This window comes from Mus caroli, chromosome 3, assembly GCF_900094665.2.
Source record: "Mus caroli chromosome 3, CAROLI_EIJ_v1.1, whole genome shotgun sequence".
NCBI classification, from domain to species: domain Eukaryota; kingdom Metazoa; phylum Chordata; class Mammalia; order Rodentia; family Muridae; genus Mus; species Mus caroli.
In genome coordinates, this window is record NC_034572.1 from 89,684,995 (window position 1) to 89,698,425 (window position 13,431).

General features: G+C 41.0%; 1 protein-coding gene across 1 annotated transcript in view; it reads left to right on the forward strand.

The window, feature by feature from the left end:
• The window catches only part of Golph3l (golgi phosphoprotein 3 like), a 29,589-nt gene that overhangs the window by 11,734 nt on the left and 4,424 nt on the right, over positions 1-13,431 (forward strand). The window contains exons 3-4 of the mRNA XM_021158133.2: positions 8,072-8,203; positions 9,928-10,042. Of these exons, the coding sequence (XP_021013792.1) occupies positions 8,072-8,203; positions 9,928-10,042 (247 nt within the window). The remainder of the gene's footprint in view (positions 1-8,071; positions 8,204-9,927; positions 10,043-13,431) is intronic.

Consider the following 13,431-nt stretch of genomic DNA (forward strand, 5'->3'; position numbering starts at 1 on the left):
CTGAGTAGTACTCCATTGTGTAAATGTACCATAATTTCTGTATCCATTCCTCTGTTGAGGGGCATCTGGGTTCTTTCCAGCTTCTGGCTACATAGTTGAGTCCAGGCCAACCAGGAGTTACATAGCAGAACCCTCTAAAAAGGTATTTTTTTAAAAATCCTAGTTTAATGTTGAGGGTATTAGTATTGAATACTTAATTACGTTCTCAGCATTTCTTTATTTTTTTTTCTTTTTTTAAAATTTATTTATATTGTGCATGCGAGCACACTGTTGCTGACTTCAGCACACCAGAAGAGGGCATCGGGTCCCATTACATAAGCTTGTGAGCCACCATGTGGTTGCTGGGAATTGAACTCAGGACCTCTGGAAGAGCAGTCAGTGCTTTTAACCTCTGAGCCATCTCTCCAGCCTCTTTTCTTTTTTGGTTTTTCGAGACAGGGTTTCTCTATATAGCCCTGGCTGTCCTGGAACTCATTTTGTAAACCAGGCTGGCCTCGAACTCAGAGATCCACCTGCCTCTGCCTCCTAAGTGCAGGCCGGCTTTCTTTGATTTTTAAATTCTGCTTTATCATAAGCATTTCTAAGATTTGGGGTGGGAGTTAAAAATACTTTATTTTTAGTTTATGTATATGGGTGTTTTGCATGCATACTACATCTGTGTACCAAGTGTATGCAGTGCCTGTGGAGACCAGAGAAGGGTATTGGATCCCTAGGGACTGGAGTTACAGACTGTACTCTTAACTGCTAAGCCATTTCTCCAGGCCTGGTTGGTTTGGGGTCTTTCAAATGATTTCACTATCTGAAATCGCCACGTAGCTCAGGGTAGCCTCCTGTGTTTTGAGGTAGTTGTTTTTAAGATAGGGTCTCTTGTAGCTTAGGCTGGTCTTGATCTCTGTAGCTATGGATGACTTTGAACTCCTAATCCTCCTGCCTCCCCTTCTCCTGTGCTGGGGTTACAAATTAACAACATCACCATTCCCAGCTGAACACCTGGTTTTTAAAGATGCTTTAATTTTTTTGTTGTTTGTTTTGTTTCCTTCCTTGTTTCCATTTGCCACCCTCAGCTGCCAACTCTAAAATACTTAACATTCATGATTGTTTTATGGCGTGTCTTCCAGGATGTTTGACTAAGGAAGGGCACTTTGAGTACTTGACTAATTGGAAATTCAGTGTTGACTTTGTAATGAACTCCTATTGCCCAGGCTTTTTATCGGAGCAAGATTATCATAAATATGTGTAATCTTTAACAAAAATGTTTCTCGTAGGAGTTTATTTAGAAATACACTGACAAAGAATATTACCTTTCTTTTCATTTTTTTTTCAGACAGGTTTTCATTTATACCAGGCTGGTCTCAATGTCATAATGTCGAGGACTTTGACTTTCCATTCTGCCTCTACTTCCCCAGTGCTAGAATAGAATTACAGCCGAGAACCACTAACCCAATTGTGTTTGTTTTTGTTTTTGTTTTGTTTTATACAGTGCTAGGATCCAGGTTTCTTGCACATTTTATAAGTACCCTACCAACTAGGCTACCTGTCTAGCCCTCCTTTTTTTCTTTTTTGGTATATAAATAAATATATGTTAAATTAGAAAATTACCCATTAAACTGTTTATAATAGTCACCTGAAGGCAATTACTGGGGGGGGGGGGGGGGGGGGGGGGGGGGCTCGAGGTTCAAGACAGGGATTCTCTATATAACCCAGGACAGGGATTCTCTATATAACCAGGCTTATCTGATTAACTTGGAACTCACAAGTAGACCAGGCTGGCTTCAAACTTAGAGATCTGTCTGCCTCTGCCTTCTGAGTGTTGTGGACCATGCTTGTTTTAGGCTTTTACTTCTTTTTTTTTTTTTTTGGTTTTTTGAGACAGGGTTTCTCTTTATAGCTCTGGCTGTTCTAGAACTCACTTTGTAGACCAGGCTGGTCTCGAACTCAGAAATCTACCTGCCTCTACCTTCTGAGTGCTCAGCACACCGGGCAAGGCTTTTACTTTTTAAATTACATGTTTTCATGTGGGTTTTTTCTTTTTAAAAGATTACTTATTTTAGAGTGTAGAAATTTTTATAATCTGTACAAAATAAAATTATTATCCAAAGATCTCAACCTGACCAGGTAGTTTGTCACATGACTGTAATGTCAACACTCAGGAGGCAGCGGTAGTGGGATAGCTGTCCCTTGCACTGAGGTGGTGTGCAGTTCTCTCTTTTTCGCAAGCCCCAAAATTTTTCTTTTTCTCTTTTTCATATATGCAGCTTCTGGTAATGTAGTTTAGTGATTCAATAGTGAACTTTGTTTGTAGTAGGTAGTTTTTCCTGCTCAGACATACCAAAGCATTGACCTTTTAGAGTCTCTAAGTATGAGTAGTTTGAGATTTCACCAAGCTCTCTCTATATATATGAAGAGAAAAGAACCTTGGAAATGTAAGGAACAGTATTTTCCTTTCCCCTAGGCTACTTTACATCTGATTATGATACAATGTGCTGTCTTCTAAGATTTTTCCTTGAAAATGCATTCTGTATTGTCATCTGTGGTCTTCATAGATGGGTCATATGCCTACCCCTTCTCTCTTCATCTTTTCTAAATTGATGTTATAGTTCCACAGGTGCTTTTAATTTTTAAGCTAAGTATGTTTTTATACGTTTTTCTACTGCATGTTAATAAAAGGTTTAATGAATCATTTGGAGAATTTACATGTTTTGAGATGCTCTGATGGGAAAGAGTAATATTTAAAGAGTTCCTAGGAGCCTGGAGTATAACTTAGTTGGTAGAACCCTTGCTTAGTGTTCATTACCAGGATATAGTGGTGTAGACCTATAACCCAACATTCCAGAGGTAGAAGTAGTAGTAGGGTCCATTCAGAGTCACCCTCAACATATAATGAGTTCAAGGCTGACCTGCACAACTATAAGAGACCCTGTCTACATTCTGGTTGCCACTTTGTCCTTATTTACAGTGCTACTCTTCTATAATTCTGATGGCAATCTGAATTGTCCTTGAAACAGAAGTTACAAGTGGCAAGGAAGAAATGAAGAAGTTATATCCAGCCATAATGTTTGCACACCTGTTGAGAATACATATGCTGTGCCTGAATAAACTCTCTGTTTTGAAGTTATGGTTTAACAATCTAATTGAGTAGCTAAATTGTATAAAAATCAAATATTAAAGTGAAAAAATACTGTTTTCCTTCCTTAAAGAAGAATAAAGTGTGTGTCCCTGGAGTGGCTTGGTTGGGAGAGAAAAGTAACCCCTGCCTTGGGTCAAAGATCCGGCCCTCATGAAATACAGAGATGTGCCTAGCAAACACAGGAGTGGATGTTCACATTGGATGTATCACAGGGCTCCCAATGGAGAAGCTAGAGAAAGTACCCAAGGAGCTAAAGGGATCTGCAACCCTATTGTTGGAACAACATGATGTACTAACCAGAACCCCGGAGCTCTTGTCTCTAGCTGCATATGTATCGAAAGATGGCCTAGTCGACCATCAATGGAAAGAGAGGCCCATTGGACTTGCAAACTTTATATGCCCCAATATAGGGGAATGCCAGGGCCAAAAGAATGGGAATGGGGGGTAGGGGAGGGGGGGGCGCTATGGGGGACTTTTGGGATAGCATTGGAAATGTAATTGAGGAAAATATGTAATAAAAATATTAAAAATTAAAAAAAAACAAAAACAAAAAAAATTAAAATAAAAAAAATAAATTGAGGTGGAAAAGCAAAAAAAAAAAAAAAATACAGAGATGTGTCATGAATGTGTATGACTCAAGCTGAGGTTTGCCAAGCTAACATTTGCTTTTTCCTACTTTTAGATTTTTAAGACATCTCATGTAACCCAGTCTGGCCTTCAATTCCTGATCTTCCTACTTCTTAAAGTGCATGTGCCCAGCCCTAACAAACATTTCTTGAATGCATAAATTTATGATTGAAAGTTTGTGCTTTATATTTCATCCTTACTACTACAGAAAGAAACAATAATTGAGCAGATAATATATGTGTATTATAAAGAATATCAGCCTCCTTTCTTTTTTGAGTCAGGATTGGCTTTGTACTCATAGAGATCCACTTAGGTGCTAGGATTAAAGGCAGACATCACCATGCCTGGGAAAAATAGTCTATTGTTAAGGTATAGTGAAAACAAATAAGTTAGTTGTGATATGTTATAACAGAGGATAGGAAAGGAGTATGTATTTATCAGCACATTCAGGTAAGGATCATAGCCCAGAGAGTGGAGTAGAAAGGGAAACAATGTTATAAAATGTTACCCAGAAAATGTGATCCCTACACTCAGTCCCTAAGTACAAAGAGAAGTTGGAAGAGGAACAGGTATTGGTTCTGTGTATACAAAGGCATTTAGAGCACTTAACAAAAAGGGGTAGAGGGTAAGGATATAGCCTAGTTTCTAGAGTGCTTACGGATCATGCGTGAGCCTCTTGGATTCAGTCCCCAGCCACATGGACACCAAGCATGGTGACATGCTTGTAATCCCAGCACTCTTGGGCAGAGACTGGAAATTCAAGGTTATCCTCACTTAAATACTGAATTCCAGCACAACATAGCCTATTAGAGTACTTAATAAAAAGTGGGGTGGGAGCCAGGTGTTGGTGCCCCACTCCATTAATCCCAGCACTCAGGAGGCAGAGGCAGGTGGATCTCTGTGAGTTGAGACCAGCATACCAGGTATGGTATATTGCATTCTGAATGCATGCAGTCCTGGCACTTGTGAGGTGACAGCAGGAGACAAGGCTAACCTGAGCTACAAAGTGAGTTCAAGGCTAGCCTTGTCTGCATAGCACTACCCTTTCAGAGAAAAAAAAAAAGTCAGTTAATCAATATAAATAAAGTTGTTAGGGTTAGAGAGATAGCTCACCAGTTACGAGCACTGGCTGCTCTTCTGGAGGATCAGTTCAGTTTGTAACATCCACGTGGTAATTCACAGCTGTTCAATTCCAGGGTTCCAATACCCTCTCCTGGCCTCTGGAGGAGGCATGCACATGATCCCTAGACATACATACATGCAGGCAAAACACTCACACACATAAATAAATATAATCAAAGAGCACTTAATGTAGTTGGTGATAGCTAAAATAATGATCCAGAAGAGAGAGAGCTGAGAGCAGCTGGTCCCTTTCTGTATAGTTCAGTTGGTAAGAGTGAAGCTCCGACTGGATCCTCAGGACTATATAAACTGCATAAAGCTACAGAGTTTCTTCATCATGCCCAGTATAGGAAGAAACTTTTAAGCTAAACAGTTTGAGGTTAGCCTAGACTACATTAGACTGTATCTCAAGAATAACTAAAATAGGTGCTAGAGAGATGGCTTACTTGTTCTTACAGAGGACTCAGGTTTGGTTCTCAGTACCCCCATGGTAGCTCACAGTCATCATAACTCTAGTTTTAGGAAGTCTGACACCTTCTTCTGACCTCTCTAGGCACCCCCATAGTACACACACATACAAACAAGCAAAACAGTAATATACATGAGTAAACCTTTTTTTGATGGTTTTCATTTTCACAAGACAGGGTTTCCCTTGGTGTCCTGCAACTCGCTCTGTGGACCAAGCTGTAGACTCAGAGATCACCTGCCTCTGCCTCCTGAAAGCTGGGATTAAAGGAATCCGCCACAACTTTTTACATAAAAAAGTAAAAAGCCTTTAAAAAAAAAAAAAGGTAGGATCTGGAGAGATGGTTCAGTGGTTAAGAGCATTGACTGCTCTTCCAGAGGTCCTGAGTTCAATTCCCAGCAACCACATGATGGCTCACAACCATCTGTAATGGGATCTGATGCCCTCTTCTGGTGTGTCTGAAGACAGCTACGGTGTCCTTAGCTGTAAATAAAATAAGTCTTTTTTTAAAAGGCATTTAAATGGAGTCTAAAGAAGAGACTAGCAAGCAGCTTCTTGTCATGAATGCTGTGGTAAGCCGTTTAGACCCAATCCTGAAAGCTGAGTGGAGCATTGAAAGCTACTTCATGGGGGCAGTGTTTCAGGAACCCATGCAAGCCTCAAACTTGCATATACCTGAAATGACATTGAATGCTGATCTTCATGCTTTCACTTTCCAAGTGCTGGGGTCATAGTTATGAGCCATCCTGAGCAGCTTTAAAAGTTTTAAAATGAAGATCAGCAGATAACAGGTAAAGGCCTGAATTTGACTCCTTCCATCTCTCTAGATTCCCACATGGAGGAGAGAGGTTATTCTGAGAGTTGTCCTCGTCACAGGCATTATTGCATATGTACACACAGACACAAACCCAGAGTTACTTTTATTTTACATTTACTTTGGGGTAGGAGGTACAATAGTCGAGGACAACTTTGGGAGTTGAGTTTCCTTCCACCACATGGGTCATGGGGCTGGAATTCAAGTCATCTGGCCCCTTGCCAGCCCGTTGAGCTGCTCCTGTGTTAACCATAACTCCTCACGTAAAGCCTTCATGCAAGCCTTTCATTTGGAAATTCAGAGCCTGATCCTACCCAGTTTGGATCTCGGGATTTTTCTTTAAAACTTTGAGTTAAGGGCTGGAGAGATGGCTCAGCGGTTAAGAGCACTGACTGCCCTTCCGAAGGTCCTGAGTTCAAATCCCAGCAACCACATAGTAGCTCACTACCATCTGTAATGAGATCTGATGCCTTCTTCTGGGGTGTCTAAAGATAGCTACAGTGTACTTACATATAATAAATAAATCTTTAAAAAAAAAACTTTTGAGTTAAATAAGTCCAACACCAGGAGATGGAAATAAGATTGAGTTCAAAGCTAGCCTCTGTTTACATAAAGCTCATCTCAGTATAGAGCAGCAACAACAGAAACAAAGTGCTGAACGTGGTCTCCATGAGCATATATGAGATGTGTGGTATTTATAGATAATAGCGGCATCTTGAAGAATCACTAGAAGTTGGATTGTTTTCTTCTTGAGAACCCTCTGTACAAATTTGGCTCATCTTTCCAACCCCTCAACCTCGGCCTTGGAGGTCTCTCCATGATCTAACACCTATGTGACTTATAATTTGAAGAACTGTCATCCAGACTTAACTTTTATCAGCTGTGTAAGCCTATCTTTTCTACTCTTTCAGTTCAGCTTTTATTTCAGTTTCCAGCTAGATTCTTGGCTCCTTTAAATAGTGGCTGTCTTACATCTTTGTGTATCCCCTGAGTCTCCTAGAGAAGATGAACTAACATGTAAGTACTTTCTGTAGTCCATGCCCTGTCCCCAACCCTTCCTCATGTAGTTCATTTTATTAAGCCCTCACAACAAATGATAAACCTAGTTACCAGTGCACTGCTCTGTGATTTAGAGCATCTTGCAATTCTTATCAAACCAAGGCTCTGTGTGAAGGCACTTAGTGCCAAGCCATTGATTCCCCAAGACTCACATAGTGGAAGGAAAGAACCGACTCCTGTTTGTTGTCCTTTGACCTTTTCGTGTCCCTACCTCAACACACAAATAGATAAATGCAAAAAAAAAAAAAAAAAAAATTGTCTCAAACCACAACTCTTCTCACTTGGAATCAAGGATCTGACATGCGAGTTGTCAACTAAACAATCAGTGAAAATTCATAGAAATTCACTAGATAACTCAAAAATCAGATAGAAACTAGTATTTTGGTGTTTAGATTAAGGCAATTAGAGCAAATGAAATGGTTCAGCAGGGAAAGGTACTGGCTGCCAAGCCTAATGACCTGAGTTCAGTCCACAAAGCCCACAGGTGGAAGGCAAAAACTAACTCCCAAATTGTCCTATGACCTCCCTAGGCATGCAGTGGCACTAATATAGAATAAACAACAACAAAAAAATAAATAAAAATTAAATTGCAGTAACTAATGAAATACTCTATTGGGTGAGGGATGGGGCTCAGTAGTAGAGCAGCACTTCCTAGTATGTTCAAGGCCCGATATTTAGCCCCAAGCACTGCTTGAACAACAACACAACACACCCCCATCTCACTCTGTCCCTTGTTTTGAGTTCATGTAGTGTGATATAAAATAATCACAAAAATATCACAGCTTATTTTTCAGGCTCTGGCTGGAATTCAGTACTCCTTTCAGAATGTTCTTTGTTTTCTTCCCCCCTCTCCTAGGGCTACACATCTTTCTGGAATGACTGTATATCATCTGGACTGCGAGGAGGCATTCTGATAGAGCTGGCCATGCGGGGTCGAATCTATCTGGAACCTCCCACCATGCGTAAGAAGCGACTCCTAGACAGAAAGGTACAGTATCCTCTGAATTTTAGAAAGTCAGATACCAACAGTACATTTTGAGAAAATAAGAGCATTTGAGGGCTGAAGAGATGGTTCAGCAGTTAAAACCACTAGTTGTTCTTGCAGAGGATCCAGATTTGGTTCCCAGTGCCCACATGGTGGTTAACAGCTGTCTATAACTCCAGTCCCAGGGTTCTGACTCTGTTCTGGCTTCCTCAGGCATTGCACACATGTGATGCACAGAGTACATACATACAAGCAAAACACTCACATACATAAAAGAAAATTAGAGTGCTAGACAAGGTAACACTGGTTCAGCTGTCCCATCCTCTACTTGGTTTAATTATCTTATATAGAGTCATAGAAGTTTAAGGTCAGCCTGGTCTACAGCGCAAGTTCCAGGACAGCCAGGGCTACACAGTGAGACCCTGTCTTGGGGGAGTAGAGGGGGACTCATAGAAGCTTGGTTTTGTTTTGTTTTGTTTTAACACAAAAAAAGTCTATCACCTTTGAAATGCTGTTGATTATCTTTCCCTCTAGATGTATGAAATAAAATATTGTGTAGATAGAGGAAATCATGAGCCAGGCCTATCTTAGTCATCCCAAGGTATTCTCTGAGAATCATTCAGTGTTACATTTACTGAAAATCCCTGCAATGGAGGAACTGTCTCTTAGATACACATTGGCTTAGTCATTTTTTTTTACATTTACAATGCCTGTCATTCCAAGAATTCTGCTGAAACACATTGTTAGATAGAACTGTCTTTGGATTTTTTTTTTTTTTTTTTGGTCTTAAAGTACATATATTTGGCACTTTTTCCCCCTTTGGTTTTTTTTTGTTGTTGTTGTTGGAACAGGCTTTCTCTATGAAGCCCTGGCTGTCCTGGAACTTGCTCTGTAGACCAGGCTGGCCTCAAGCTTAGAGATCCACCTGCCTCTGCCTCCTGAGTACTGGGATTAAAGGTGTTCACCACCATGGCCTGGTTTGGCACTCCTGGAAGGCTCTCAGTATGTAACTGTCCTGGAATTCACTATGCAGACCAAGCTAGTCCCAACCCTCAGAGATCTACTTGCCTCTGCCTCCCAAGTCTAAAATTAAAGTTGTGCATCACTGCCCAGTGCATTTGGCATCTTCTTACCACTTCCCTACTTGACATTTGTGGCCTTTTTCAGATTATGTTTTTTCTGTGACTGTATCCTACTTTCCTACTTCTCCATTCCCTAATATCTTATCAGTTTTTATCCTGTTTGGTGATTTTTCTAGCCTTTTGGAAATGCCATTCAGCTTTTCAGCTTTACATTACTTCCAGGAAATTCATTTCCAAGTGTGCAAACATTTTTTTTTACCTTTAGCTTCCAGGACCGTATCAACTATTGGCTACACATTTCAACTCAGCTATCTTGCAGCATTCAAAAGCCAGGCTTGACAGTGTTCCCCTAAATTAACTTTCTTTTCTGACCTTCCTGCCGTCAGGAAGTTTGTTAGTAGTTTCCAAACTCTGAAAGACACTATGGAATCTTTTGTCCACTTTATTTGTAGCATTTGTAACTAGGTCCCACTTCAAATATAATTTTGTCTTCCTACTACAAAGGCATACTGCACTAAGGTCTTGCATGTCATAGGCAGTATATTCTGCTTCCTCACACCTCCTAACCAGCATCGTGATTGTGGGTATTGTGCATGGAAGGGCCTTCAGCTGACTGAAGCAGTGCACTCTGTTTCTTTCTTTAAGGTCCTGCTGAAGTCAGACAGCCCAACAGGTGATGTTTTGCTGGATGAAACGCTCAAACACATTAAAGCAACTGAGCCAACCGAAACTGTGCAGACGTGGATCGAGCTACTCACTGGTGAGATGACTGAAAATAGCTCACAAGCTGCATATTTGGTTATCTTTGGCCTGCTCGTAAGGTTAGAGGGAAGAGTATAGAAGCACTGCATGCTAGGGAAGGTGGTGTGATTAGCCAGCACCTAAGGATCCCAAACACTTCCACTTATCTCCACAATCCTACTCTGCAAGGTTGTTTTGTTTTCTGACAGGATCTCGTAGCCCAGGCTAGCCCTGGACTTGCTGTGCATCCGAGGGTGACCCAGAAATCCCGACCCTCATCTCTCCATACCTCAAGTACTGGGACAAGAATGTGCCACCCCATTCAGCCCATGAGAGCAGTTTTATTTTGTTGGGCTTTTTGAGACATTTCACTGTGTAAACTGAGGTGACCTAGAATTCCCAGTCCTTCTGCCTCTGTCTCCCTAGTACTGAAATTGCAGGTAGACAACACCGTATCCAGATTAAGAGTGTTCTTTACTGGGACTTCATTTTGTTGTTTGTTTGTTTGAGACAGATCTCACCATGTAGCAGTGGCTAGCTAGGAACTTGTGGGCCCCAAACTCAAAGATCTGCCTGTTTCTGTCTCCCAAGTACTGGGATTAAAGGTGTGTACCACCATATCCAGTCAAGGGACTATTTATTTACTTATTTACTTACTTACTCATTTTGTTTTGTTTTGTTTTGTTTTGTTTTTGAAGCAGCATCTCCTGCGTCCCAGATTGGCATCAGACTTGGTGTATAGCCAAGGACGATCTTGAGGTTTTTAATCCTTTTGCTTTCACCTCCCAAGTGCAGGGGTTATAGGCATGAGCCATCATCACTCTAGCTGGTGTGGTGCTAAGGATTTCACCCTGGGCTTCATGCTAGCAAAGCACTTAACCATCTGCATTTCATCCCCAGACCTTCCCAAGACACTTTGTTTCTGTATTTTGCATTGTACATGTGTGTACTGACGTGGGAGTGCACGTGCAGGATCAGAGGACAACTTTGTAGAGTTGGTTCTCTCCTTCTACCTATGTGGTCTCCCAGTATTGAATCATTAGACTCCGTGGTAAGGTTTTTATCTACCAGACTATTTCACTAGCCCTTCCTTTTTTAAAATAATCTTTTATTAATTCTTATTAAACTTTTTTTTAAACCTTTATTATCCAGGAGTAATCCTACCACTTGTGAGGCTGAAGCCGAGTTACTAATAGTTCAAGGCCAATCTGGGCTGCATTTGGATACACTGTCTCGAAAACACAAAAAAAAAAAAAAAAAAAAAAAAAAAAAAATGGGGGGCTGGAGAGATGGTTCCATGGTTACTGCTTGTGGACGTTGTACATCGTGGTGCGCACTAGGCTCCGCACCACGATGTACAACGTCCACAAGCAGCTGGCCTCAAACTCAAAGATTCACCTGCCTCTGCCTTCCAAGTGCTGGGAGTAAAGGCGTGCGCCACCACGCCCAGCATAAATAAATAAATCTTTAAAAAAAAAAAAAAGAAAAACATTGTTCTAGTAAAGGATGCAGGTACAATTCCTGAACCCATGTCTGGCAGTTTGCAAATGTTGTAACTCTAGCTCCAAAAAATCTGATGCCTGCCCTCTCTGGCCCATTTGGGAGTGTGTGTGTGTGTGTGTGTGTGTGTGTGTGTGTGCCTGGGGTTCAATAAAACCCTATCTCAAATAATAATACTAGTATTTATTGAGGTAACAACTAGGATATTGACATAGGTACAACATCTTTTTCTTTCATCTCCCATTTTTAGCTGACTGCTAAAATAGTTGAATTTATACACTTCATTTGTTTTGATGGATTTGTGTTGATGGATACATTTGTGTTGATGGCTATTTGAATTTTTCTACTTTTAGCTATTGGAACCAAGGCATTGGTGAACCATCTTTTTAAAATGTCTTACTATGTTGTTTATGCTTGTGTGTGCCCATCCCCCAACCCCTGATACCATAGTGCACATGTGGAAGACAACTTTGAGGAATTGGTTCTCCTCTCTCTTTTTTTTTTTTTTTTTTTTTTTTTTTTTAGACAAGGTTTTTTTGTAAAGCCCTGGCTGTCCTCGAACTCACTTTGTAGACCAGGCTGGCCTCGAACTCAGAAATCCGCCTGTCTCTGCCTCCTGAGTTCCCGAGTGCTGGGATTAAAGACATGCACCCCAGAAGAGGGCATCAGATCTCATTATGGATGGTTGTGAGCTACCATGTAGTGGGATTTGAACTCAGAACCTTAAGAAGAACAGTCAGTGCTCTTAACCACTGGGCCATCTCTCCAGCCCAGTTCTCCTCTTTTACAATCTGGGTCCAGGAATTGAACTAAAGTAGTCAGGTTTGGTTGGCAAGTGCCTTTACCTATTGAGCCATCTCACTGTCCCCATTTGTGGACAACCTTGTAAGACTTTGTCTCAAAATAAAAAAAAATTAAGTGATGCCTGCTGTGCTGGTGCACTTTTAATCCCAGCATTCAAGAAGCAGAGGCAGGTGAATCTCTGGGAGTTTTAGGACAGCCAGGTCTATATAGAGAGACCCTTCTAAAGAGAAAGAGGAGACAGAGAGGCGTGGAGGAGAGAGGAAGGGAAAGGGGGGGAAACGAGAAAAAAAGGAGAAGGAAAGGAAAGGAAAGGAGAGGATGAGAAAAGAGAATAGAAAAAAGAAAAGAAAAGAAAAGAAAAGAAAAGAAAAGAAAAGAAAAGAAAAGAAAAGAAAAGAAAAGAGGAAAAGGGGCTCTTACCTGACAGTGTCAGTCAATGCTTTGACTTTTAACTTTTCTGGCCTCCGTTTTTTCTGACTCCAAGTCAGCTGTTGGTCTTACTGCAGCTCTGATATGAGAAATCATTTTTCTCAGGCCACCTTCCAAGACTGCCTCTTAGTATCCCTGGCATTACATATGATTCTCTCTATATGTATCCTGTGTGGGTTCTGTTGAGCTCAAAATGTGTAGGCAAATGATTTTGTAATCCTGCCCTTTTTTTTTTAATTTTTTTTTTTAATGTTCTCTCCCTTTCTTCCTGTCTTCTCTCACTTTCTGTATGTTTACAAATGTGTCAGTCCTGAGGACATCCCACATTTCTCTGAGGCTCTCTATAGACTACATAATCTCATTTTGTGTGGTAAAACAGGGCTTCAGGTAGCCTTGGATGGCCTCAGATTCACTTGGTAACAGGAGATAAACCCTTGATTCTCCTGCCATTAGCTGGAATTGTAGGCATTCATCACAGTGCCCAGCTCAAATTGTATAACCTTTATTAATCTCAAAGACTGCTGATTCTTTGGCTAACTCAAATTGCTTGTTAACCTCTTTTTTTGGGGGGGGGGTTGGTTTTTTCCGAGACAGGGTTTCTCTGTGTAGCCCTGGCTGTCCTGGAACTCACTTTGTAGACCAGGCTGGCCTCAAACTCAGAAATCCGCCTGCCTC